The sequence below is a fragment of the Acomys minous genome (genome assembly GCF_964271855.1).
Source record: "Acomys minous genome assembly, chromosome: 12".
NCBI lineage: Eukaryota > Metazoa > Chordata > Mammalia > Rodentia > Muridae > Acomys > Acomys minous.
In genome coordinates this window covers 96,037,050-96,063,860 of record NC_140493.1, presented here as the reverse complement: position 1 = coordinate 96,063,860, position 26,811 = coordinate 96,037,050, and the positions used below count along the sequence as shown (strand labels likewise).

General features: G+C 43.9%; 2 protein-coding genes and 1 long non-coding RNA gene across 4 annotated transcripts in view; 2 read left to right on the top strand and 1 right to left on the bottom strand.

Moving 5' to 3' along the window:
* The window catches only part of GOSR2 (golgi SNAP receptor complex member 2), a 221,969-nt gene that overhangs the window by 18,326 nt on the left and 176,832 nt on the right, over positions 1–26,811 (top strand). The gene's annotated exons all lie outside the window — the stretch shown is intronic.
* NSF (N-ethylmaleimide sensitive factor, vesicle fusing ATPase) overlaps positions 1–26,811 on the top strand; it is a 142,859-nt gene that overhangs the window by 81,092 nt on the left and 34,956 nt on the right. For both annotated transcript variants that reach the window (XM_084750071.1, XM_084750072.1), the window contains exons 9-15: positions 41–240; positions 9,998–10,163; positions 10,661–10,735; positions 10,966–11,153; positions 20,011–20,106; positions 21,809–21,965; positions 25,074–25,207. In XM_084750071.1, coding sequence (XP_084606197.1) covers positions 41–240; positions 9,998–10,163; positions 10,661–10,735; positions 10,966–11,153; positions 20,011–20,106; positions 21,809–21,965; positions 25,074–25,207 — 1,016 coding nt within the window. The remainder of the gene's footprint in view (positions 1–40; positions 241–9,997; positions 10,164–10,660; positions 10,736–10,965; positions 11,154–20,010; positions 20,107–21,808; positions 21,966–25,073; positions 25,208–26,811) is intronic.
* On the bottom strand, positions 20,119–24,302 carry LOC311579458. Its single transcript, XR_014773157.1, has 3 exons — positions 23,698–24,302; positions 23,107–23,305; positions 20,119–21,677 (listed from the first exon to the last, which is right to left on the bottom strand). It is a non-coding gene; the product is annotated as an uncharacterized lncRNA (long non-coding RNA).

The window sequence follows — 26,811 nt, the reverse complement described above, 5'->3', positions numbered from 1 at the left end:
CAGTGAGTGGCTATAAAGGCCGTCTCTTCTTCCTTTTCAGGCTGTAAGCACGTTAAAGGCATCTTGCTATACGGACCCCCTGGTTGTGGTAAGACTCTCCTGGCTCGACAGATTGGCAAGATGCTGAATGCAAGAGAGCCCAAGGTGGTCAACGGGCCAGAAATCCTTAACAAGTATGTGGGCGAATCGGAAGCTAACATTCGCAAACTGTTTGCTGATGCCGAAGAGGAGCAAAGGAGGGTATGTGACCACAAGACAGAGCTACTAACAGCTCAGTGTGGCGTACCTGACGAGTGACACCCAGAGTCACAGGTGGCAGGTTACTGTAGCCTGTATTTTGAAACAACTTGCTGGTAAAATTTAGTTGGTATCAATAGTTACATATAGAATTGCCCTAGAGCAGTGGTTCTCAACCATCCCAACACCGAGGCCATTTAATACAGTTCCTCATGGGATGGTGACCCCCAACCATAAAATTATTTTTGTTGCTACCTCATAACTAAATTTGCTACTGTTATGAGCTTTAATGTAAATACGTGTTTTCGGATGGTCTTAGACAACCCCTGTGAAAGGGTCATTTGACTCCCCCCCCCCCCAGGGGTTGAGATCCACAGGTTGAAAGTGTGTGTTCTAGAAGTTATGTGGGGTTGGCACGATTTGAAATGCCATTATATGCATGTTGAAAAACAGACCTTGGTGAGCCAGGTGTGGTGATATACAACACGAATACCAGTATTCTGCATGGCAGAGTTTGTGAGTTTGAGACCAGCCTGGCCTACAGTGTGAGTTCCAGGACAGCCAGCCAGGGCTACAAAAAAGAAAAAGAAAAACAAACAAACAAACAAACAAAAAAACCCAAAAAACCAAAAACAAAACCTTGGCTTGAAAACAACAAAAACAAAAAACAAAAACAAAAAAAATTGATCTTGGATATATTTTCAAGTGATGCTTTTGGACCACATTGCTTCCAAACACTTAAACTCAGTTTGACTTTTGGAAGAGGAGGGAAGTTCGGTCCATGAAGTACGGGTAGTCGGCTCAGCTGTGGGGTAGCATCTTTCAAACCACAGCATCACCAGTCATTCCCGCCTATAATGAAATGGAAGAATTCAGCAGCTGTTTGGAGCTCAGAAGGCCATATTTAAACTGACTGCAAGCTTAACAACTCAGAAGCCAGGATGCTGGAGAGATGGCTCAGCAGTTAAGAGCACTGGCTGCCCTTCCAAAGGACCTGGGTTCAATTCCCAGCACCCATATGGCAGCTCACAACTGTCTGTAACTCCAGTTTCAGGGACTCTGATGCCATCTTCTGCCCTCTGTAGGCACCAGGCACACACATGTACATACACTTACATACATGCAAGCAGAACATTCATATACATAAAATAAAAGTAATAAATCTTAAAACACACACACTTTAAAAGCTCGAATTGGGCCTTGGGGGAAATATTTTTAAAACCAGACCTAAGTTTCTTCTTCTTCTTCTTCTTCTTCTTCTTCTTCTTCTTCTTCTTCTTCTTCTTCTTCTTCTTCTTCTTCTTCTTCTTCTTTTAATTAATTTATTCAGATTACAACTCAGTTGTTCTCCCTTGTTTTTGTTGTTGTTGTTTTTATTTTTGTTTTCTTCCCAAGACAGAATTTCTCTGTGTTATCTTTGCTGTCCTGGACTCACTTTGTAGACCAGGCTGGCCTCGAACTCACAATGATCCGCCTGCCTCTGCCTCCGAAGTACTGGGATTAAGGGCATGCGCCACCACACTTGACTTTATTTTTTTTTAATAATTCATTTGAATTTAAAAAATTACATATACAGTATTCTGCCTGTATGTGTGCCTGCATACCAGCAGAGGGCACCAGCTCTCATTATAAATGGTTGTAAGGCACCATGTGGTTGCTGGGAATTGAACTCAGAACCCCTAAAAGAGAAGACCATTAACCACTGAGCCATTCTCCACCCTCTTTTTCTTTTATGTGCATTGGTGTTTTGCCTGTATGTCTGTGTGAGGAAACAGAAGTTACAGACAGTTGTGAGCTGCCATGTGGGTGCTGGGAATTGAACCCCGGGTCCTCTGGAAGAGTAGCCAGTGCCCCCAACCACTGAGCCACCTCTGCAGCCCCAGACCTGAGTTTCTTAATGTGATGGCTGTTTCCTGCGTCATCTGAACTGGGTCACGAGTTGCCCAGATGTTTAGTTGTACGGCCTGGGTGCATTTGTGAAAGTGTTTCTGGGTAAAATTAACTTTGAATTGGCAATCCGAGAACAGCAGACTGTGTGTCCTCTCAGTGTGAGCACATCCCGTCCCGTCGGAGGCCAGCCCATGCCTTCTAAACAGAAACAAAGGAACTGGAAGCCACAGAATCACACTGTAAGGGTGTGAGGGAAAATTGATTTTTTTACATTTTAATATGAGATCAATGGGCTAGGGGTATAGTTCAGTGGTGGAACACTGTGTTAGGCCCTATGTTTGGTCCCCAGCACTGCAAAAATAAACAGTGAGTCACACGTTAACAATTGAGTGATGTTCTGTGTCCTACTGTGCTAGGGCCAGGATGTTTCTTCTCTGTTGCTTTTCCTTTGCCGCATTTGGCCACAAAAAGTGTTATGATGTGAGTGGAATGCTTGAATCATCTTGTGTAACGTCAGCATTCTTCCGCGTTCACCATTTCTTCCTTCTTGAACACAGGTGGATGTAGTTGCTACTGCTCTTTTTTTCAAAGATAGCGAAACAGCACAGTACGTCTTAGAGTTAAGGACAGGGCCACAGGACTCACGTGGTTATTGAAGGATAAAATGAGCCTCACGTATTTTAAGAATACATTTTTCTTTTTGTTCTTAAGAAACCGAGAGAAAAATAAAAACATGTGGCAGCAGTCCCTATAAATGGTTTCAACTGCTAAAAATAAATAAATAAATAAATAAAAATACTTTAAAAAGTAAAGCTGAGTCTAATGGGCTCTAATGAGTCGAGATGCATCTAAGAAACAGCTCATAAAATCTCACTTGTGAGAGTTTCCTGCATGGATAACTCACAGTCAGTTTAAATATGGTCCTACACTGCACTGGTAAAGAATTTCTAGATGTTTCTAGATGTTAGTCATCTCCAACCTTGTCTGTTACAGCCAGACCTGGCTTGGTAGACCCAGCTAATGACCCCATGGAGGGCAAACGTGTGTTACGTAATGAAGAAAAGGCTCCCCTCTGTGACTCTGGACAGTCCAGGCTGGCAGAGATGAGTACTTGCATATAGGTCAACAAGATAAATTTAGAACAGCCACTCTCGAAGGCTGTTGCCAGGGGCTCGGTAGCATCGGCCCCGCTCCTATGGGAAAGATCGCAAGTGGTAAAAGCAGAGTCAGGTGTCAGGTTGAGGAGGATTGGCTGCACTATGGAAGGTTAAATCCTTCGGCTCACTGTTAACTGATGGTGCGGCTATATTAACCCGTGACCCCGTGTCCTAACTTACTGTAACAGGAGCTTGCCTTAAACCTGTGATGTGCAGTGTTGTTGTACGGACAAGGTGGGGAAGGGAACTTGATTAGATACGAGATTAGTAAGGCTCCGAGGAAGTCCAGAATGTACTGACCTGTGTTTAGGACAGATTACCCCTGTGGTCGTTTTGCAGAACAGTGTCTTGTAGTCTTTGGCATCTTTCTTGGGTAGGTGGTATCAGGTTAGGTGTGGATGGACGGTGTGATGCCACACAGCTCAGGGCACACGGACAGTGACATGCAGACAGTGCAGCTACTTTTTGTTTCTTGCCCATTAGGCAGACAACCTTGAACATAAATGTCAGTTTGTTTTTCAAGACAAGGTTTCTCTGTGTAGTCTTGCCTGCCCTGGAACTCAACTCATTCTGTAGACCAGGCTGACCTCAAACTCAAGAGATCCGCTTGCTTCCGCCTCCCAACTGCTGGGACTAAACACTTGCACCACCACTGCTATATATGCACATACGTATGTATGTATGTATATGTGTATATGTATATATGTATATTTATATACATATCTCTATATTTCAGACAGGATCTCACTCTGTAGCCCTGGCTGGTCAGGAACTCACAATGTAGAGCAGACTGGCCTTGAACTCAGAGCTCCGACTGCCTCTGCCTCACATGCTTACCTAGGTTATGAATATCTTTTTTAAAATGTAAAATCCTACAGTTTTCCAGTCACAAACAAGAGTGTCCTGATTTCACACTGAGTTAATTATACTTTTATGAAGAATTTCTCTCTGGCAAAATGAAGCTTGAAGTTCCAGTTTTTCTGTGGGCGGGACCATGAGCAGTTTTTGGCATGAGATTTTTTCTTAAGAAGCAAGGTGTCATTTATCATTAGGCAAATGTACAGTGCATATTCAGTATATATAGCGATACTGAGAAATGAAAATTTTTTAAATGTCAGTTTGGTTTTTAAAATATTTATGAAATAAGAATAATTTTTAAGCGATTTTTTTCTTGGTTATTGTTTGTTGGTTGATGTGAGCCCCTCACCCCCAGACAGATTTAATCTAATTATAATAGATGCTTAGATTTTCTTTTCTTCCTTGGTGTGTGTGTGTGCATGTGTGTGTTTATATGTATGTGTGCATATGTATGTGTGTATGTATGTATTTACGTGTATCTGTGCATGTGTGATGTGTACGTGCATTGCAGAAGCCAGAGGTCACAGTTGGTGTTCTCCTCTATTACTTTCCTCTTTATTTTCTGAGACAAACTTTCTCACTGAACCGACACCGCCATTTGGCTAGACTTGCTGCCTAGCAAGCCCCTAGGATCTGCCTGTCTCTGCCCACCTAGCTCTAAGGTTGAAGGTGCACACTACTAGCCAGAGATCAATATTTACAATTATCTTTACAAAATATATTAACAGACTTAATTAAAATGTTCTTATAAATCAATATAAGAAAACACAGAAGGCATATCAAATAAAAGAGAAAAATTAACAATGGTAAAAAATATATTTTTGTTGTGAGCCTAGCCTCTAATGACTGAGCCATCTCTTCAGCTCAAATATATATAATATTTATAAAATGTGCCAGCATCTTCAGTAATTAGAAAAATGCAATTTAGGAACAGAAAAACCAGTTCCATTAAAACCAACCAACCAAACACACACAGAAAAGATAGTACTTTTGTGTTGTCACATTGGTTATTATTTTTTTTTAACATTTTTTTATATTCCTTATTTGTGAGAGCAAACCAAAAAGGCACAGTAACATTGTAGAATGTGAAATGCATGACACAGGATAGTCATGCATTGTGAAATTTCTACAGTCATATGCATTGTGGAATTTCTAAACTCATTTAAAATTTTTCCCCTGAAGGACCTGGGTTTAACCCTAGATTTACCCCCAAAATACAAAATAGCAACAACAAAATTTTCTTAAAAAGCATTTGACACTCTATTTTAAGATCTTTAAAATATTTAGTGTACTTTTAGCAGTTGTGTTTAGGAAGTAATTATGTATTTTGTCAAGGATTTAAGTATAAAAATGTTCATTGCAGCAACATATATAATTAGAAATGTATAATTACAAATAATTAAATATCTAACTGAAAGGAGTTAATGTAGAGCATGGGGGTTGGGCTGTGAAACCAGTCATGATGGATACTAGACAGTTTCTAGTAATCAGACTGCACTTCTTGAGGGGGATTTCAGATAATAACTGGACTGGAAAACCAAGCAGCCTCAGAGCCTTGCACCGTAAGACCTGCTGGTGCGTCTTGGTTGGCTGACTTTGGTGCTTATGAGCTCTGTGTGTTTTCACATGTCGTTCCAGATTTCCTCTGATTGTGTGTTTTGCAGTTAGAGTGAGAGGTTTTGGAGCACTCAGCCCTGAATGGCATGCGTTTATCAAACCCCTCCCCTCCAAGGCTTCGGGCTCCACAGGGAAGAGAGGCAGAAACACTGTAAGAGCCAGAAACAGTAGATGATTTCAAGGAAACGGTGTTCCAGACACAACCAGGCTATCGCACATATGAGCTCAGAGGCCATGGCAGCCTGCACGAGGCCCTGGTAGCCTACATGAGACCTACTCAAGTGAAAACCAGGAACAATTGCCACTGGGAGAAACGAAAGTGGACACAGAGTCCCACCGTAACCTAGAAGCAGTTTGCAGTTGATACCTGTTGGAAAAGAACAAATGAGTTCTCTCTAATGGGTGTCACTGGACACGGCAACTAGAGCAGGCTCTGTGCACAGGAGTAGTTAATTAACACACAAGGGATTCCATGTTTGTTTTTGTTTCCTGTGTATGTATGCTTTTTGTCTTGACTTTTTTTCTTTTCTTTTCTTTTCCTTTTTCTTTCTTTCTCTCCTTTTTTTTTTTTTTTTTTTTTGGCCTTACTGGGCTGTTGTTGTTGTTTGTTTTGTATTGGTTTTGAGAGAGAGAGAACACAAAGTTGGATGGGTAGGGAGGTAGAGAGCATCTGGATGGAGTTGGAGGAGGAGAAAGATCAGAATATTTTGCAGGAAAATAATTTCAATAAATAAAAGCAAAATACTTCACTTTAAAAAACAATAAAAACTAAAGCAACTACTTGAATTTGCTTTCAAAGAACAATAAGTGTTCAAGAGAGTACACAGTATGGCGAGTTCCCATTTTTTGACTTAATGTTTTTATTGATTATTTGGAAACTTCACATAATATATCCCAATCACATTCGCTTCCCAGTCCTCCCAGGTCTACGTCCCACCCTTGTGACCTCCCCTGAAACAAAAGAAGATAAACAGACAAAGCAAACAAATAAATAGCAAGTCTGGTTTGTGTTGCTCATATACTCATTGGAGCATTGTCAATCTCCTGGTAGTTGGTCCCTTAAAAATAACCGAGTCCCCCACCACACCAGAAGCCGTCAACTGTGAAGAGCTGCATTTTAGCATCCTTATCACAGCTTTTAAGAGTGCTCTTCAAGCCAGGCACAGTGGCACATGCCTATAATCCCAGCATTGGGGAGGCAGAGGCAAGTGGATCTCTGTGAGTTCCAGGCCAGCCTGGTCTACGAAGTGAGTCCAGGACAACCAAGGCTACACAGAGAAACCCTGTCTCGAGGGGAAAAAAAATGAGTGCTCAATGGCTTTCTTTCTGGGGGTGGGAGTAATGCTTAGGAGAGAGCTTGTCACAGAAGCCTTGTGTCTCGTTCTCAACTGTTACTCTGCAGTCATCACTACCAGTGAAAAGAAGCTTCCTTGCCATTTATAGTCAGCGGCAGCGTAGATCATGGACTTCCACACAGTTGCTGGCTACAGCACAGACCACAGACCACAGACATCCCCCCCCCCCCCCGTGGCCTTTGGTGGTAACATGAGCCATGGACAGCAACAAAGCCCCCAGCAGCAGCAGGACCAAGAACACCAACATGGCTTCATGTGGCAGCACAGGCCACACACACTGACTGTGGACATCAGCACACCCTCAGGCAGGAGCATAGACTGTGAGCGTGTGGGCCACTGCAAAAGCCACGACCATCAGCACAGATTCAGGTGGCCTCACAGATAGCAGCATTGCCCTCAGCTGCAGTATGGACCACAGATAGCACCATGGCCTGCAGTGGCAGCACAGACCAGGGACATTCCCATGGACCTCTGTGGTGACACAGGCCACGGACTTCAACACGCTCTTCGGCAACAATATGCTGCCCCTATTGCTTCCGTAGCCTTGATCACTGAGTTTCCCCTGCACACACATCTCTGTTCCATCCTCTTTCCTTCCAGTTTCATGAGTCTGTCTTTTAAAAACATCTTCACACCGGACCTGCCATCCTCTAGTTTTTCGGGGGGACATTGCAGGCTCTGTATCTGCCCCTGGAGCCTCTGTGGCTCCTTGGAGCTGCTCTGCAGTCCTGTCGCTTCAGGTTTTCATCCCTGATGGCGATGACGTGCTCCCAGATCTGGCTCTGCTGCCCGTGCTCCTCTACGCACTCCAGCGCCCATAGGTGGAGCAGGGGTTGGGATGGACCGAGCTGCAGCACTGGATCTAGGTCTTGGTGGCAGCTAAGTTGGTCAGCCCACGAACAGCCTATCTTCCAGGCAGTGCCCGCCTCACCATGATAGGACTTCAAGTTCCCATTTTTTTACATTAAAGGGTAGAAATCTGTAGAGGCTAGCTAGATGATTCAGGGGGTAAAGGACCCCAGACTTCACACAGTGAAAGGAAAGAACCAACTCTACAAGTTGTCTTCTCTGACTTCCACGTGTGAGCTGTGACTCTCACACATACACATGCAAACACACACACACACACTCACACTATATATATATATATATATATATATGTTATAATATTAACATTTATTATAAGTAATATATAACACTTATTATGTTAATATAATATTAACATTGTGTTTATCTTTAGGCAATAAGGGGAGTTTTAACTTTATTTTTAATTGTTTTACAACTTTTGCTAAGTTAGCACATTTTCTAAGATAAGAATACATCTCATATTTTAATTTAATTCATTATTACTCTGGGTTTGTTAATGTGCATGTGTGTGTGTGTAGATCAGGAGTCTGACCTCCTTTGGGGAGTCAGCCTTCTATCATAGATTCCAGGGCTCTAACCCAGGTTGTCAGGCTTGAGCCATCTCTTATCCCTAACCCTCTCTTTTGAAATAAATAGTGTGTGTGTGTGTGTGTGTGTGTGTGTGTGTGTGTGTGTGTGTGTGGTGTATGGGTGTTATGAATATGGATATATCTATGCCATGACATGTGTGTGGAAGTTAAAGGAAAACTAGTGAGAATTATTATTTTTTTATTTTTATTATTATTTTTTTTTTAGGTGTTTTTGAGACAGGATTCTCACTGTCCTGGATCTCACTCTGTACCCCAGGCCAGCCTCGAACTCACAGAAATCTGCCTGCCGCTGCCTCCGCCTCCCGAGTGCTGGGATTAAAGGTGTGTGGCACCACCGCCTGGCCAGGAATCAGTTCTTATACCATGTAGGTCCCAGGGATTGGACTGAGGTCCTCAGGCTTGGTGGCAGGTGCTTTTAGCTGCTGATCCCTTTCAGTGGCTCTTTAAACCTCTTAGAAAGATAGAATTCTTACAGGTCTTTAACTCACCTTTAATCCCTAAGGAGGCAAAGGCAGGTGGATATATATATCTGTTCCAGGCTGGCCAGGGCTACATAGAAAGATCCATCTCAAACAAAACATATTCACACACATGTCCCCCAAAAGCGTATTTTTACCAGAGGCTAATGAACTCTAACCGTACCTAATCTTTAGGTTCACTATGCTAATCATTTAATTTTTTATTACTTACCTATTTTCATATTTAGGTTATGTTTAATGTTGTTCTTGTTTGTGTTAAACATAGAAAGTAAAAGAGTCATGATTGACACCAGTTAATTCTGTATTTCAAGACAGTAGAAGGATTTTGATCCTCCAAATGAGGAAGTCGTGCATGCTTGAAGTAGTGGACATGTCAGTTATCCTGATCTGATCATCCCGCATGGTGTGCACACATTGACATGTCACTGCACCCCATAATAACCATGTGGTTACTATGTATTAGTTAAAGTCTTAAGAAGTTTTCCAGTAGGGGGCTGGAGAAATGGCTCAGAGGTTAAGAGCACTGTCTGCTCTGCCAAAGGACCTGGTTTCAGTTCCCAGCACCCACAAAGCAGCTCACAACTGTCTGTAACTCCAGTTCCAAGGCACCTGACACCCATATAACAATACAGATGAGACTAAATACAATTTTTAAAAAAAGAAGTTTTCTAGCATGCTCCTCCCTCTGGCCCCTCATGGGAGGATTAATTACTAAATAAAAATTGCTAGAAAGCCCATGTTTATTTAAACTAGCGCACTATTAGCTATTTTGCAATTCCAGCGTCTTCGAGAGAGCAGCATCTGTGATTTAATTTATACTCATCTTTATTTATTAGTCAAAATGCAGCAAAATCAGCCTGTAGAATGCTTTGTTTTGCGTTTCTTGATTAGTTTGTTTAGTGAGGCGTTCAGGCTGTGACCTTTCACAGAACTTCCTTCCATCCTAGCTTGGTGCTAACAGCGGCTTGCACATCATCATCTTTGACGAAATCGATGCCATCTGCAAGCAGAGAGGGAGCATGGCTGGCAGCACCGGCGTGCACGACACCGTCGTCAACCAGCTGCTGTCCAAGATCGATGGTGTTGAGCAGCTGAACAACATCCTCGTTATTGGTATGTCGGGCGTAAAGGATGCGTGTTCATGATGAAGGATGCGCGTTCACGATGTACTCACTGGAGCCTCTGCCTGGTTCCCAGCTGTGGGGCCTGCACTGGATTCTAAATGTAGCACATTCCGAGCTGCTCTTTAGGATGCTTTTGAGAAGGGAAAACCTTACTGCCTTTATGGACATTGGGACCACTACATACAAAAGAGGGGAGACCTGAGAGCTGGAAAGGCTATCCTACTCCTCTCCTTTTAGACATGTACTTGCTCTTGCTGAACCCTAACTTTGCTTTTTAAGTAGAGATTTCATTGCAAAGTCTTGGCGTATTTTCTACTAGATTTAAAAAAAAATCGCTGTTTTCAGCTTAATGTTACTGGCAGCTTGTGTTTGACTTTTGTAAAATGTCCCTAGAGAAGTTACTGTCTTTTGCATAGACTGAAAGTAGGTTTTATCTTCCCTTTGAGCCCTGATCATTTGCTCATTGCTCTTAATCTTGACGTTCAGGAATGACCAACAGACCAGATTTGATTGACGAGGCTCTCCTTCGACCTGGAAGACTGGAAGTTAAAATGGAGATAGGTAAGTAAAGTGGGTCATTAGAGTAAGTCTGTGTGTGTGTGTGTGTGTGTGTGTGTGTGTGTGTGTGTGTGTGTGTGTGTGCACGCGCACACACGTTTTCACACGTGGTTTCAGAATTTACTGGAGCAACTTTGTCTTAAATAATGCTCATTGTCAGATGTCCACAGCGTTGGAGCTGTGACTGTGTCTTCTGATGGGGTCTGGTTTTTTTTTTTTTTTTTTCTCATCAGGTTTGCCCGATGAGAAGGGCCGACTACAGATCCTTCACATCCACACAGCGAGAATGAGAGGGCATCAGTTACTGTCTGCGGATGTGGACATCAAGGAGCTGGCTGTGGAGACTAAGAATTTCAGTGGCGCTGAGCTGGAGGGGCTGGTGCGAGCAGCGCAGTCCACAGCCATGAACAGGCACATAAAGGTCAGGAAAATGAGTGAACAGACAAGAGCATGTGGACTGTGAGTGCTGTACCGCCATTCTTCACCGCACGGGCCAGGGAGAGGAACAGGTAGAAGGTTTTGATTGCTGTTTTCAGCCTTTGTGCTGTCGTGAGTTCTAAGAGACCGAGTCTCCACGTCCAGGAGCTGATTCCGGCAGCAAACACGGGATACCTGCTACTTTTTAAGTTTGGGGCTGGACACACAAGATGAAACTTGACCTTTTTCCTCAAGGGGTTCAGAGTCAGGAAAATGGACTAGTAGAAAGTGTTTTATTTGGGGGTGGGGGCTATGGTTTGTGTGTTTGTTTTTTGTGTTACTGAGGATTGAATTCTCCAGGCCTTAATGCATGTTTTGTAAGCATTCTACCACTGAGTGACAGCCCCAGCCCTTTTTATTATTTTTATTTTGGCCTTGCTAATTTGTCCAAACAGGCCTTGAACTTACTACATATCACAGGCAAGCTCTGAGCTCGATTCTCCTGCCTCAGGCTCCTGTGTAGCTGGAGCGCACCACCACGCTCAGCCTTAGTACAATCACATTATAGATACCTTGGTAATAATGCTTATCAGGGTCCTTTTATTTTGATAAATGAGGTTTGGTAAGGAAGTGCACCTGGTTCTCTCTTCAGCCTGCAGTTTTTTCTGTAATTTTGTAGCCCCCACTCCTCCTTTCCTGACACGGCCTGTCGTCTACTCGGGTGTTTTCTCAGATGTAAGTTTTTCAAACCATTTTCCCTTCTGCTCCTGTTTCTCTTTATCCCAGATTCCCAGGTAAAGGGTGCAGAGGCCTCTGCGCTGCACACCTCTCCGTGTCCCACGTCAGGTCATCTGCTCACCCTGTTGGCTCTGTCCTGGAGCACTCGCCGCCTTCTCCCTGTGTTGCCACCACCTGCTTCCTCCTCACTAACTGTCCTGGTTCAGATCATTTTACCTTCACGACAGCCACGTCCGCAAAGCAAGGTCATAGCCCATCACCTGGTTTACACCCTCGAGATCCAACTAACTGACCCGTCCTATGTTTTCCCAGTTTATCTCCATATGAGAAAAACTGAAACACTTGCTGGCTACCCAACTTTATTTTGTTTTCAGACTCCCCGCTCTTGCTCTCTTGGTTCTGTTTGGCTCTGCCCTTCTGTGGACCTCACACTCCTTGCCTACCTGGCACGCATGCTATCCCTTTCACATCTTCTCAGATTCCCTCTTTCAAGAATGCTGTACTGCCTTCCTTCCTGAAGTAGGCACACGTCATGTGTGAGCCCTCCAACTGACTTTGGCTCAGGCTGCTGTGATGCTCACTCAGTGTGCAAGCCTCATGACTGAATTGATTACCAGACCCATGTAAAAGTAGAAGGAGAGAACCAACTTCACAAAGTTCATATGCAGACTTGATATGTCAAACATGATGCCCCTCCCCATATCACTCATATGCTCATGGGTGTGTGTGCACACACACACAAACTTAATAAAAAAAAATTAAAATTCTGAAAAAAATGTAAATACACCAGGTAGTGGTGGCACACACCTTTAATCCCAGCACTTGGGAGGCAGAGACAAGTGGATCTTTCTAAACTCAAGGCCAGCCTGGTCTATCTACAGAGCCCTGGAAAACCAGGACTACAAAGAAAAGCCCTGGCTTGAAAAACAGAAGGAAAAAAAAAAAAAGGTTTATCACTGGACCTTGTGGTACAGACATATAGCCCAGCATTTGGTGGTGGAGGCAGGAGGTCCGCTCTAAGTGTAAGGCCTTCTTGAGGGGCAGTGCAAGTACCATACCAGCCAGGATATAGATAGCAAGATTGCCTCCCCCCACACCCCCGCCCCCGCCATGGGTTTATTTAGGACCAGCTACATGCCATATACTGTACAAGGAGTTAAAGCCATAACTGCAAAGAACGTAATTGCCCTACTGTTGATCGGCAAAGGAAAGGAAATGATAAGACATCAGATGTGGTCAACTCATGGGGGAGAGAAGCCTTCACAGAGGAATTTTGCAGAAGGATATGAGTAGCTCTTGGTGTGTAGAAGGGACATTAGCAGAGGCACAGGGACACAAGCAACATGATAGGCTGGAGTCGCTTGATATTGCCTCAGCGTGGAAGTCAGTGGTCGAATGCTTGCAGGGCAGGGCATCTACTAAGGCCCGGAGAGGTGGTGTTGGGGAAGTCAGGAGACTAAGCCGAGGCTGAGCATAAAGAGCCTTCTGTTCTCTGAGAAGACGTGCAGGCTCTTTCCCGGGAGCAGTGTTAAGCCCTTGGGGAGTTTTGAGAATCGTGGTGGCATAATGTTAACACATAAAATCTCTATGGCAGCTGTGCCAAGTGAGGGTGGAGTTGGTGACACAGGACAAGAGATGGAGACTTTCATAACAGATCAGGCAGGAAGTAACAGCCTGAGGTTGAGTATGTCATCATTATTTGGGGGCATCCTGTCATCGGTTCTAGACTACACTTTACCAGACTCAGCCAACTACTAGTTCTTCTGAATAAACTTAAAAAAAAAATAGTCACATCCGTTACTGTGTGTGTTTGTGGCTGTGTGTATGCTATGATAGCAGAAGCTTATTTTACATCATAGTCTATGTAGCATATAAAGGCTTTACAGAAAAGGCTTGTTTACTCATCAATAGTCTAACCTTTAAGTCCACATTTTATTCATCTTAGAGGATCCCACAGTTCCCATAAACACTGAGCACATAGTACATGTAGCTTTAAAATTTTTTTAAATTAAATTTATCTATTTATGTGTATGTGTATGTGCATGTGTCCATGTGTATGTGCATGTGTCCATGTGTGTGTGCACATGTGTGGTGTGTGTGTGTGCACATGTGTGTGGTGTGTGTGTGTGTGTGCACATGTGTGTGGTGTGTGTGTGTGTGTGTGTGTGTGTGTGTGTGTGTGTTGAGGGTTTAGGCAGAAAGGGCCCTTATGTGCTGAGCCATCTCACCACCTAAGTGTATTTTAAAAAGCAATAAACCTACATATGTATCCTTTAAATTTTTTTCATTTATTACTTGTGTGTATGAGAAACAGAAAAGCCAGCCCAATAGATGTGTTGTTGTTATTGTTGTTTTTCTTCTTCTTCCTCTTCTTTTGATAGATGTATTTTTTAGAAGATTTTATTTATTTATTTTTAATATTTTTTTTATTTATTATTATGTATACAGTGCTCTGCATGCATGCACATCTGCACACAAGAAGAGGGCATCAGATCACATTATAGATGGCTGTGAGCCACCATGTGGTTGCTGGGAATTGAACTCAGGACCTCTGGAAGAGCAGTCAGTGCTCTTAACCTCTAAGCCGTCTCTCTAGCCCCAACAGGTGTATTCTTAATCAAAATGATTTCCCTGCATGACTGCAGTAACTCTTACACCTCATTTCCCCAGTGTTAATAAGGGGCCAGTGGGATGACTCAGTTGGCAAAGGTGCTTGCTGCCAAGCCTGACAACCTGAGTTCTAGCCCACCTTGTAGAAGGAGAGAAGTAATATTCCTCTGTTGACCTCTGACCTCCACGTACATAGTGTCATGCATTACCACCACAAAAAATAAAAAATTTGTTTGTTTGTTATTAGAAACAGAGTTTCTCTATGTGGCCCAGGCTGTCCTGGAACTCACTCTGTAGACCAGGCTGGCCTCAAACTCAGTGATCCTCCTGCCTCTGCCTCCCAAGTGCTGGAATTAGAGGTGTGTGCCACCACCACCCGGAATACTAGTAATAAATTTAAGAAATGAAGTTTAAAAGTTGGTTAGAATTTTAAAATACAGTATTCAGCAATTCATTATGATATTCTGTCTTCAGAGCACACACACAAAAAAGTAAGTTTTATTTCTATTTCGTTTTCAAAACATTTGAGTCAAAGCAAAGGTTGAGCGAGGTCAACAAGACGAGTCTTCAGTTGGGCAGTGGTTTTAGGTTTTCCGAAATGAGGGAAATCTAGCCATGACTTACCTGGTTGTTGTATTGAACCCTTGTATTTGGTCAGCTAAAACTCATGTGATATTTGGTTGTTTTTTTTGTTGAGAGGAATTTCTGCTTCAGGTAGAGAAGATTCATAACCTAGCTTTCTTCCACGGTCTGTTAAAAGGGACAAGTTGAGGGTACGTGCATGCGCATCTTCCAAGTTGAGCGCACGCGCATGCGTACCTTCCACCTGGCCCAGCTCTTCAGAGCTGTGCTGGTGAACTTCAATAAAATTACTTCTTTTCCAGAGACCTTTTGTCTGATTAAAGTCATTCTCCCCTTAATTTCAGAGGAATGACAAGAGCCTGGAAAGGTCAGGTTTAGAAGGTTATGAAGCGTAAGGGTGACCACTTGATATTTGCTGGTGTTGAAATACGAGCTTATGAGTTTGTGTCTACTCTGGAAGGTGTCGCTGTTTCTGTATTGATTAGCTGACACAAATAAAATGTAGATAATAGCTTATTAACTCAACTAAAGAAGGAAAAGGGGCCTTTAAATGAGTAGAAGTTCAGATTTGTTGACTTTTTAAAGTAAAAGTGTATTACTGTTGATAAAATAGTAGCTGTTAGCTCGGAAAAACTCAACATTAATTGTAATGAACAAGAGGAAGTAATTTAACAGTAGAATAGTATTTACAGTTAAGTAACTTAAAAAATTCCTGGAGTGCCTGAGAACAGTGTATTCTTCTCCCCCTACTCCTAGCCATGCCGTTTTAATTCATTTAGAGCTTTCTGTTGTTGACACAGGGTCTTCTGGGTAGCCCAGGTATCTTTACTGTAGAGTCCAGGCTGGCCTAGAACTCTCTCCTCCTGCCCCAGCCTCCCATGGCTGCCCATGTAAGCTACAATGTTTGACTTAATTTTTTTTTATTATAATTGACATGTAACAAATTAGCCATACTTGTAGGCTAGATTTTAGTACGCAGTGTGTAATGAGTAGATTAGGGTAGCTGACACACCTGTGCTGCCCAGCAGTCACACTTCTTGGTTTGGGGACATTCAGAATCTCTGCACTAGCAGTTTTGAAATAAGCACTAACTGTCGCCAGCCTTGGTAAACACCATGCCCTCACACCCAAAGCCTCTGGTAGCCTGTTGGTTTTGTGTTTTCAGGCAAGGTCTCAGTAGACCAGGCTGGCCTCACACTCTTAGAGCCTCCTGCCTCAGGCTCCTTAGTGGCTGGGCCGAGGGGTACTGCTCTTAGGAAGAGCTGGCGGATAGCTTCTGGGGCCCCGTTGGTGCACAAGAGAGGGTTCTTAGAAAAGCAAGCCTTCCAGCTTCCTGTTGGAGATGGGAACTCTTCCTCCTACGCAGGTCCTTAGTCCGGGGCCCTTGCCAGCACCTACTCCATGCAGTTTAGGCTTTTGGCATCTGAGACTAGTATCAAGAAACCTTTTTTATTTATAAAGCCACTCTGCCTCAGGTTTGAGGCTTCAAGGGTGCCAGATATATAGGGAACACGAGAAAAGCTCAAACAGTCCTTCCCTCTGGACCCTTCCCCCTCTTTAGAGTTAGTCAGTATTTGGGATATACCTTTGTTGGTTGCTCTCTCCACAGATGTATTCATAGACACATATACTTTATAAAAAGGGACTTAAGTATAATTGTACTGAGACTTGTATTGTTCATTTCCCTACTTTTTTTTTAGTAATTTATTTTTTATTATATGTGCATTGACATTTTGTCTGGATGTATATTTGTGTGAGGGTGTTGGATCCTGTCCAACTGGAGTTACAGACAACTGTGAACTGCCGTGTGGGTGCTGGGAATTGAACCCAGGTCCACTGGCAGAGCAGCCAGTGCTCTTAACTGCCGAGCCATCTCTCTAGGCTGCAAGGTCCCTACTTTATTTTGTACTGATGTGCAGTAGTCTAGAATACTACCACATAAAATACAAAATAGAAAATATAAACTAGATAGACAGGACATGGTAGTGAATTTCTGTAGAAGAGTAAGATAGAAAGTTAAGTAGGTGGTGGTGGTGGTGGTGGTGGTGGTGATGGTGGTGACACTGGCAGTGGCGGCCTTTACTCCCAGTATTTGAGAGGCAGAGGCAGGCAGATCTGAGTACTAGGATAGCCTGGTCTATAGAGTGAGTTCCAGGACAGCCACGAGCTACACAGAGAAACCCTGTCTCAAAGAAACAAATAAACAAACCAAAACCCCAAACCAAAAAACCCAACAACAACAAAAGGAAGTCCACTTGGGGTCAGGAACTTGAGACCAGCCTGTACAAGCCACAAGGCCAAAGAACAGGCACATTTTATTTCATGCTTTATTTTTAGTTTTTTTGGGAGGTGCTCAATAAATACAACGAGTGGAAGCACTAATTATTTAACAGTACATTAATTCTGGTGGTGGCTATTTCAAATGCTGTTGGAACAGTGCTTGCCCGTGCCCCCTTATGTAGTCAGAGGGCCGTTTTCTAGGGTGACTATCTGGATGTGTCGGTGACTACCGGTTTTGTCCTCTCCTGGTATCTAGTGCTGCCAGGGAGAGCTATCACGGCAGGTCTGCTCCTGGTTTGCAGGCTTGTTTGTGTTTCTCAGAAAGGCTCTGGGACTTTTCATCTTTGATGTTCAGTGGGTTTGCACCCGTGTGTCTAGACAGACTGGATTTCTTTCTATTGATCCCAATCAGCACTCACTGAACTGAAAGACACACCTTTCTTCAGTTGTGGAAAGTCTCCCCTCCCCTTTATTGTTTCTTCTGGACTAATGAGTCTCGGTCCCTGGTTTCTGAGACTTTAAGGGAAGGTTTTCCGTGCTTTTTCATCTTTCTTGCTGCTCTCATTTGTTGGGATTTAGGATGAGAAAGGAAATAAATACATGTGTTCTGTTTGCCAGTCTTGATCCAGTTTCCTGACATAGTTCCTTTTATCCCTCAAGGCTGAATTTTTCTTTTTAAATGTCTCTTTTTTGGTTTCAGCAGTCTGTCCCTAAATGAGCATGACTCATATTTTGTAATATCAATAGAAGGTTGATACGTGTCTCACATAGTTTTGTTTTATAGTCACTGTTTTTTTTTAAAGATGCTTTTTAAAAAAAGCTACGATATCGATTTAAAAATGATGAAGCTCTCTTCATGCTATTGGGAGTGAGCCCAGTCCCATTAAAAAAAGAAGAGCGTTGCTATCGTAATCACTCATCAGGTCCAGGCAGCTCCAAGTGCTGAGTGAAGCCGCGTGCTCCTCCAGATGTGCCAGTGTCAGCTCCAGGTGCGCTGAGCAGTGTTGGGAGCTGGCACGCAGGTTCTTGAGGACAAGTCCAAGTTTTAGGTTCTTAGTCTCCTGAAGTAACTCATGGATCTTAAACTCAGCTCAGTGCCAGGGGTCATCTGTGCACTTTCTAATACTAGAGGCACCTGGACCCCACCCCTGCCCCCCACAGAACTGTTCAAATGTCCTGCAGGGTGGGGCTGGCATCTGCATGTCAGGGAAAGACTCTAGAAGGCATCCCAATGTGCAGCCAAGGCTGAACACTATTGTCCCATGAACATCTCTTAGTTGCGTTAGATAGTTGTAACCTTAACCATTGTAACTATACATTTTATTGATATTAAATTCATTCATAGAGTGCATCCATGGCTTCCACTCGGGGTCAGAACTCTTTTTCATCTTGTAAGTCTGAAACTTTGTATCCATTTAAAAAGTAACCCTCTACCCCCCATCTCCTCCCCATGGCAGGGTTACAGCGGCTCTACTTTCTGTAGGACCTTGAGGATCCTAAAGATGTCATTCAAGTGGAGCTACACAGTGTTTGTCCTTTTGTGACTGGCTTGCCTCCATTAGCACAGTGTCGTCAGGGTCGCCCATGGTATACGATGTCCAGATTTCCTTCTTTCTAAGGTTGAATAGTACTCCACTGGGTGGCCACAGCATGCCAGCGTGTCTGTTCTCCTGCCGGTGGGCATGAGGGCTGCTCCCCTGCCTTCACTGCCTTGTTCTATGCGCCTGAGGGCATGACTGTAAAATGCCTAAGACCCAGTTTCTACTCTCCGGGCTATATATCAAAGGAGATGCCATTAGGTCACAAGGCAGGTCCAGTTCTCTCATATTCTCTCTCTCTCTCTCTCTCTCTCTCTCTCTCTCTCTCTCTCTCTCTCTTTCTTTCATCTGTCTCTTCTCCTTCAACAGGGTTTCTCTGTGTACCCTTGGCTGGCTGTCCTGGAACTCACTCTGTGGACCATAATGGCCTTGAACTTAGAGATCCGCCTGCCTCTGCCTCCCCAGTGCTCTGATTAAAGGTGTGCACCCCATGCTTGGTCTCAGTCCTAGTTTTCTTTCTGTGAGAGCTTTTTGAATGTTACATTCCTACCAACAGCCCAAGGGTTCCAGTCCTTGCCATCTCTTATTTTCTGATTTTTTTTTGGTGTTTGTTTGTTTGCTTATTATCTAGTCGTAGCTACCCTTGGAATATGAGGTGAAATTTCGTTGTGTTGTTTATTATTTGGGGGGTTTTGAAACGTGTTGATATGTATCCTATACTGGCCTTGAACTTGTCACCTTCTTGCCTTAGCCCGATTGCTGGCATGCACCACACTTCACTTTTTGTAGTTCTCTAAGAATTAGTGATGTCAGCCATCGTTTCATGTGCTGTTGGGCATTCACCACATGTCTGGAAAAGCTCCAGAGGACACTGACGTCTGGTTAAGGTCGGACACCGCTGTCTCCATTCCTTGGAGAAATGTCTGTTCAAGTTCCTAGGTTTCGTTGGGTTTCAGAAGTCTTATATATTCTAGCTCTTAATCCCTTTAGCATATATGACTTGCAGATATCTGAGAATTTTGTACGTGTAAATACTCTTTTTACTCTTCTAACCTTAGGCGGGAATGCTGCCACATTTTCGTAATCCTTGTGTTTTGCTCTGTTTCTTCTCAGGCCAGTACGAAGGTGGAAGTAGACATGGAGAAAGCGGAGAGCCTGCAGGTGACAAGAGGGGACTTCCTGGCGTCTCTGGAGAACGATATCAAACCTGTGAGTGTGCATGCTGAGTGGGGTGTGCCCCCACAGAGTGGAGGCTGCTCCTGTCAGAGTGGGAAGGCACCGTTCTACCTTGTGACGTAGGGCCTGTCACCCTTGGTTTCACAACAGGAGAGACACATCTATGGAACGTGGATTGCTGGGTCTTGACCAATATTTACCTAAGTACTTCCTGTGGTAGAGAGAGCTTATGGCCTTCTAAAGCAGCCTGTTCAGTTTTGAGACTGTTTATTTCTTAGTTCTTGTTTTGTTTTTTGTTTGTTTGTTTTTTCAAGACAGGGTTTCTCTGTGTAGCCTTGGCTATCCTGGACTCACTTGTAGTCTAGGCTGGACTCGAACTCACAAAGATCCGCCTTCCTTGCCTCTCGAGTGCTGGGATTAAAGGAGTGCGCCACTGTGCCCGGCTCTTAGTTCCTCATACTGAACTTGAGGTGGATTTATAGGTCTCTGCAGAACCTCAAGCCACAGAAACCTGAATTCAACCCTTCTGTTCCGTGTCACAGTGACTGTAACATTGAAAACGAACCCCTGAGAGCCGGAGAGATGGCCCAGTGGTTGAGCGTGCACTGCTCTCCAAGAGGTCCTGAGTTCAGTTCCCAGCACGTACCCAGAGGTTCACAACTGCCTGTGATCCAGCCCGGGGGATCCAAAGCCCCCTTCTGGCTCCAAGGGCGCAGCATGCACGTGGTGTGTGTGCACACTCACATGCATGTGCACACACGACATACACGTGGATAAAGAATAAAACGAATTTTGAAAAAGAAAAACAGATGCACACTGGTGTCCTGCCACCTCTCACCCCCTGCTTCCCCAGATCCCCAGAGCATCCTAGTTCAAGCTCCAGCATCAGGTTCCTCCGATGGCGGCCACTTCTAGGACTCCTAACCATCCTGCACACCTTTGGGGGAAATGATAGATTTTCTTAATATGTACTAGAATCAGTCATGATTAGAACTGGGAAATGTAGTATAAAGTCATCAGCTCATCTTATAAAATAACCACTCACACTTGAGTCACCATTGTTTGGAATTCAATGTGAGTCTAATAAAAATTCTTGGAAAGCCTGGTTTTTAGAGACATATATATGGGAGTGTTGTGTAGCTAGTATTTTTTTTCTTTTTGTCCTTTTGAAGTTTCTTTCTTTATCATAGAAAATGATGGGTTACATTGTGATATCATCAAACATGTACATTATTTGGAGCTTTTTATAGTTCTTAAATAAACCTCAGGTACACGGAATTATATTAATATTATTTTTATTTTTTGATCTTATTTTTGGTTTTTTGATATAGGGGTTTTTCTGTGTAGCCTTGGCTGTCCTGGACTCACTCTGTAGACCAGGCTGGCCTCGAACTCAGAGATCCAGCCTCTGCCTCCATGGTGCAGAGGGACTTACAATGGCGACCTGCGCTCCCTGCCACTGTGCTGCTCCTCCTCCCTCAGCTTGGTTCTTCTCCAAAGTCTCCATGGAGTTATGTCCGATTCTATTGCCAGTTTTTATCCAACTTGTTGGGTAATGAGACAGATGCTTGTTTCTTGGTCAGAAATCATTTAATTCAAAATGCCTGTGAAGAGAACATGGTAAAGAATGCGTTAGGGGACCCAAACAACACAGTGAGAGAGACACCGAGAGAGCAGGCATTTTAGTTTCAATACTAATGACCGAAGCGCTTTAAACTGCCCTCTACCTCAATAGGCCTTTGGCACAAACCAAGAGGATTATGCGAGCTACATTATGAATGGAATCATCAAGTGGGGCGACCCCGTGACCCGAGTTCTGGATGACGGAGAGCTGCTGGTCCAGCAGACTAAAAACAGTGACCGTACCCCACTGGTTAGCGTCCTTCTGGAAGGTAAGAAGAATGATGTGATGCCCTTAACAGTTTAAAAAAATTCAGGAAAGGCAACATTTGTTTGTAAAAGCTATTTAGTACATTTCTATAAAATAGATGGTTTTCAGTTCTAAACTTTGTTCATGCTCAGCAAATAATATCCTACCCTGTGTGCCAATATTAGTACAGATTAAAATGGGGGGGCATGTAGAATGTCACAGACAAATGACAGCAACTAGTTTTCTTATATTTCTCTAGTACTTAGTAGATTGATACTGCATAGCTCAGTGCAGGCACTATTGATATATGGATGCAAAGATATTCAAGCATCAGCCTAGTATTAGAAAAGACTTGTTTGTAATGAAATCCCCCTGGGCAGTGGTGGCGCACGCCTTTAATCCTAGCACTGGGAAGCAGAGGCAGGTGGATCTCTGAGTTTGAGGCCAGCCTGGTGTACAGAGGGAGTTCCAAGACAGCCAGTACCACACAGAGAAACCCTGTCTTGAAAGACCAAAAACAAGCCGGGCGTGGTGGCGCACGCCTTTAATCCCAGCACTTGGGAGGCAGAGGCAGGTGGATCTTCGTGAGTTCAAGGCCAGCCTGGTCTACAAAGTGAGTCCAGGACAGCCAAGGCTACACAGAGAAACCCTGTCTCGGGGAAAAAAAAAGGGAGGAGTGGGGGGGGGAGAAAAACCAAAACCAAACAAATAAAATTCCTAACTTTAACATGCACATATAAAGGTGTGTGTGTGCGTGCACCCCAGTCACTGTCCACGAATGTTAGGAAAAACCAGAGGTGATATTTAATTCAGGCCTTGAAGGATGAGTTCAGATTTTGGCAAGTAGACAAAGGGAAGGACATCCCAGTCACAACCAGTTAGCTTACTATTAGTGCGACAGCAGCGAAGTTCAGGGAGACCAGATGCCTGGGGAGCCAGGAGGTCTAGGGTGAAAGCTTCTAAGAGAAGCACGTTGAGCCAAGAGCCAAGGGATAAGCAGAAAATGGCCAGGCAGAAGAATTGAGAAAGGTATTCTATGACGAGAGACCAGCATGTGACCAGCCCCTCATCAGGAAAGACTCAGAAACAGAAAATTAGCGAAGCAAGGATTGAAGAAGTTACTCTGTTAGTCCTTCTCACGCGCTGCCTCATCCGACCCTCACCTTAGGCCTGTGAGTGTAGATGCTGCTGCTACTGTTGTCCTTGTCATCGTGATGATGATGATGATGATGATGATGATGATGAGGAGGATGATGAGTTTTTCTTAGATGGCTGTCCTGGAACTCTGTCTGTAGACCAGGTGGGCCTCCATCTGCCTGCCTCTGCTTCCCAAATACCCACCAATACATACAGTTTTTATCCCTATGACACAGGGAAGGAGAAGCCTGTCAAAACTGGTTAGATTAAATACTGGCAGGGCCCTGGAGAGCTGGCTCAGTAGTTAAAGAGGGTTTTCTGCTTTCGTAGGCAACTCAAGTTCAGTTCCCAGCTCTGTTTCAGACTGCTCACATCAGCCTGTAACTCCAGCTCCAGGATATCTGACACCCTCTTCTGACACGCATGTGTGAGCAGACACACAGAGACACATGCAACACACATGTGCTGTTAAAAGAAAATAAATCTTTTAAAAGTAAAAAAGATAAATAAGTACGGGCAGAGGTGTCAAGCATGACTCCCAGTCAGGTAAATGAGGCTGTTTATCAGAGAACACCAGCAGAGAAACAGATTTTTAGGAAGAAAGATCATAAACTTACTTTTGATCCATTAAATTCCAGGTTCCTGTAGGATAATGAGATTAGAAATGTCAACTGGCTCATTTGATTTGCAGGTCTGAAGCTCTCAGAAGCAGCCCGGCTGCCCTAGACCAGGATCTGCCCTAGCAGTAACGGGAGTGGATACAGTCCTTTAAAGAAAGGGTGTGGATGAAATACAGACAGGACCTGGAACTTTTATCTGAGACTTGTTAACAGTTCAGGACTAAATAGAGCTGGGGGAAAAAAAAAAACGACAAGAGCAACTAAGCAAGAATAGTGGTGGGGAGGAGGGAGAGAGCACGCTGCCAAGAAAGGCGCTTCGGGACAGAGGACTTGCATCAAATGCCCCACAAAAAATACCTGCGTGGGGTTTGGTGACCTTGATGGGACCCTGACCAGTGTGGGTGGAAGTGCTGCAGTTGGATGAGAGCTGAAGGCTGGAGTAGCCAGGAAGCTATTTAGGGAAATTCTACTTTAAAAGAGAAAAGAAGCAGGTGGATTGCTGTGAGTTCGAGGCCAGCCTGGTCTACAAAGCAAGTGCGGGACAGCCAAGGCTACACAGAGAGATCCTTTTGAGAGAGAGAGAGACAGAGAGACAGAGAGAGACAGAGAGAGACAGAGAGAGACAGAGAGAGACAGAGAGAGAGGCGGGGGTGGGGGGGGTGGGGGGAAGAAACATGAAAAGGGCTTGGGTTTTTCAAATCAAGTTTTCAGATCAGCAAAACATTTAAATGTCATTGGAAATGTGGCAAGGGAGAGAGGAACTGTCACCAATGTCCCATTCCAGAGAGGGTGGCAAGGAAGAATTGACACTGGTTATGACTGGGAGGAGGGCCGTGTCTTCCAGTACACAGGACAGGGGGTGTCTAAGTGCTGGTGACTTTGTGGATCTGATTGCCTCTGTGAGATTGTATGAGCCTTCTAGCCTTATGACACATTTGCTTCTAATAAAGCAGTTTGCCCCTGCACCCATATCAGCTCCTAAAACAAAAAAACAAAACAAAAAAGCCTATATATTTTGTTACCAAAAGAAAAATAAATTGAGAGAACTAACGATGCGCATACAGATATGCATTTGGATACATTTTCTTTTCAGAAGCAAAATCCGTGTGTTCTTGCCTTAGTCGGAAGGTTGGAAGATTAAGGGTATGTGAGAAAGCGTGAAGGCATGCATTTCACCATACTTTTGAGAAATGCTAATCAGTTCATTAAGCTTAGTTGCTAATAAATAAAAGGGAACATGTCTGCTGTGAAACTGTCAGGAAATGCTAATGAGCGACTAGTTGAGACCTCAGTACCGCGTGGATAAAAGTTTAAACTTGTTTGATTCCCTGCTCTCCGGCTGGCTTTTTTCCTCCGTCTGTCTTTTTCTGCAGGCCCTCCTCACAGCGGGAAGACCGCCCTGGCTGCAAAGATTGCAGAGGAGTCCAACTTCCCGTTCATCAAGATCTGCTCCCCTGATAAGATGATCGGCTTCTCCGAGACAGCCAAGTGCCAGGCGATGAAGAAGGTATCAAGACTTGGGTTTTCCTGTTCGTTTCAATCTCAGATGAGTATGTAGGGGATGGACGGACATCCATGTACCCATGTGGACATGGTGCACAAAGCCGTGGCAACCTGTTCTCAAATGGAACTGATTATCAGCTGAATTGGAGAGCAGATGACAACTATTTCAGATTCTAAAACTTTGTTTTGCTGTTTTGTTGGTTTTCAAGACAGGGTTTCTCTGTGTAGCCCTGGCTGTCCTGGAACTCACTCTGTAGACCAGGCTGGACTCAAATTCACAGAGATCCACCTGCCTCTGCCTCCCAAGTACTGGGATTAAAGGCGTGTGCCACCGTGCCCGGCTGGATTCTAAAACTTTATAATGCATTTTATTGAGATTTTCTTTGCTTTCCAAATTTTATTATCTTAGTACATATCAACATTAATTTTCACTTGTTTGTTTGTTTTTTCAAGATAGGCCTTCTCTGTGTAGCCTTGACTGTCCTGGACTTGCTTTGTAGACCAGGCTGGCCTCGAACTCACAGTGATCCGCCTGGCTCTGCCTCCCAAGTGCTGGGACTGCAGGTGTGTGCTGCCACACCCAGCTTAGTTTTCTCTTCTTATCTGTATCAGGTTGATTAAAGAAAGATCACTTCAGAGAGTCAGGTAGAGTGGAGCTAATTCTTTTACATTTTACATTTAGTTCTTTATCAGCGTACAATGTATCAGTGTACAAAGCCAAACTATTCCGGTTCAGTTGACTGTAGTTTGGAAAAGAACAGAGATTAAAATGCCTAGTGTACCTTTTCCCAAGAACCCCTTGGGTTGAGTATCATGTGATAAAGAGGAGGCCCCTTCAACTTAGTGTCCTCCTCACCCGTCTCCCTTTCTCTAAGCGTTTGTCACCTTCTGATTCTGTCTCTCTGAGCCGTTAGTGAACTTAGAGCGACACACGGCGGAGTCGGAGTCACCTGGTCCAGCTACTCGCATCCAGGCAGGTACCGAGGAAGACTCCTGTGATAGCAGCTGACTGTGCTGGAAACAAGGCGGTGGTGAAAGCGCAGTGGCTGTTCTTTTCACTCGGTAGCCCGCATTGATGTTGATACTCTAATTTTGCATACCCTTTGTTGCTCTTTAGATTTGTTTGGGTAAGCCTGGTACATGCCAGGCCTATTTTCCCTCCAAAGGCAGCCCTCAAGCTACCAGTGTTGAAACGTTGGAATCTGCAGTCACTGAACTTCACACTTAGGGAAAAGCTGGTTGTATGCACATATCTGCATTGCCTTAAACCATCCACTCCTATGCCTGTTCAGAGCTGGTAATCTGTGCAGAGGGCAAATGACTCCATTGCTTGCCAGCGGCTGCCAGCTCCTACTTCAGAAGGGCTGTGAGATGTGGGCGGATGGTCCTTGTTTTTTATAAAGTTTTTAAAAAGTACTTGAGGCTTCTGCAGATGAAAGCCACCCTGTGAGTGTGAGATAGTATCATTTATATTATTTTAATCTCTTGCAAATTGACTTGAGGTGGGGGGGAAGGTAATATGCGCTGATTTTAGAGGCTTAAATGGTTAAATTAATGACTTAATAACTTATGATTTAATCTTTAAATTGCTGAAGCCTTTCAAGGTAG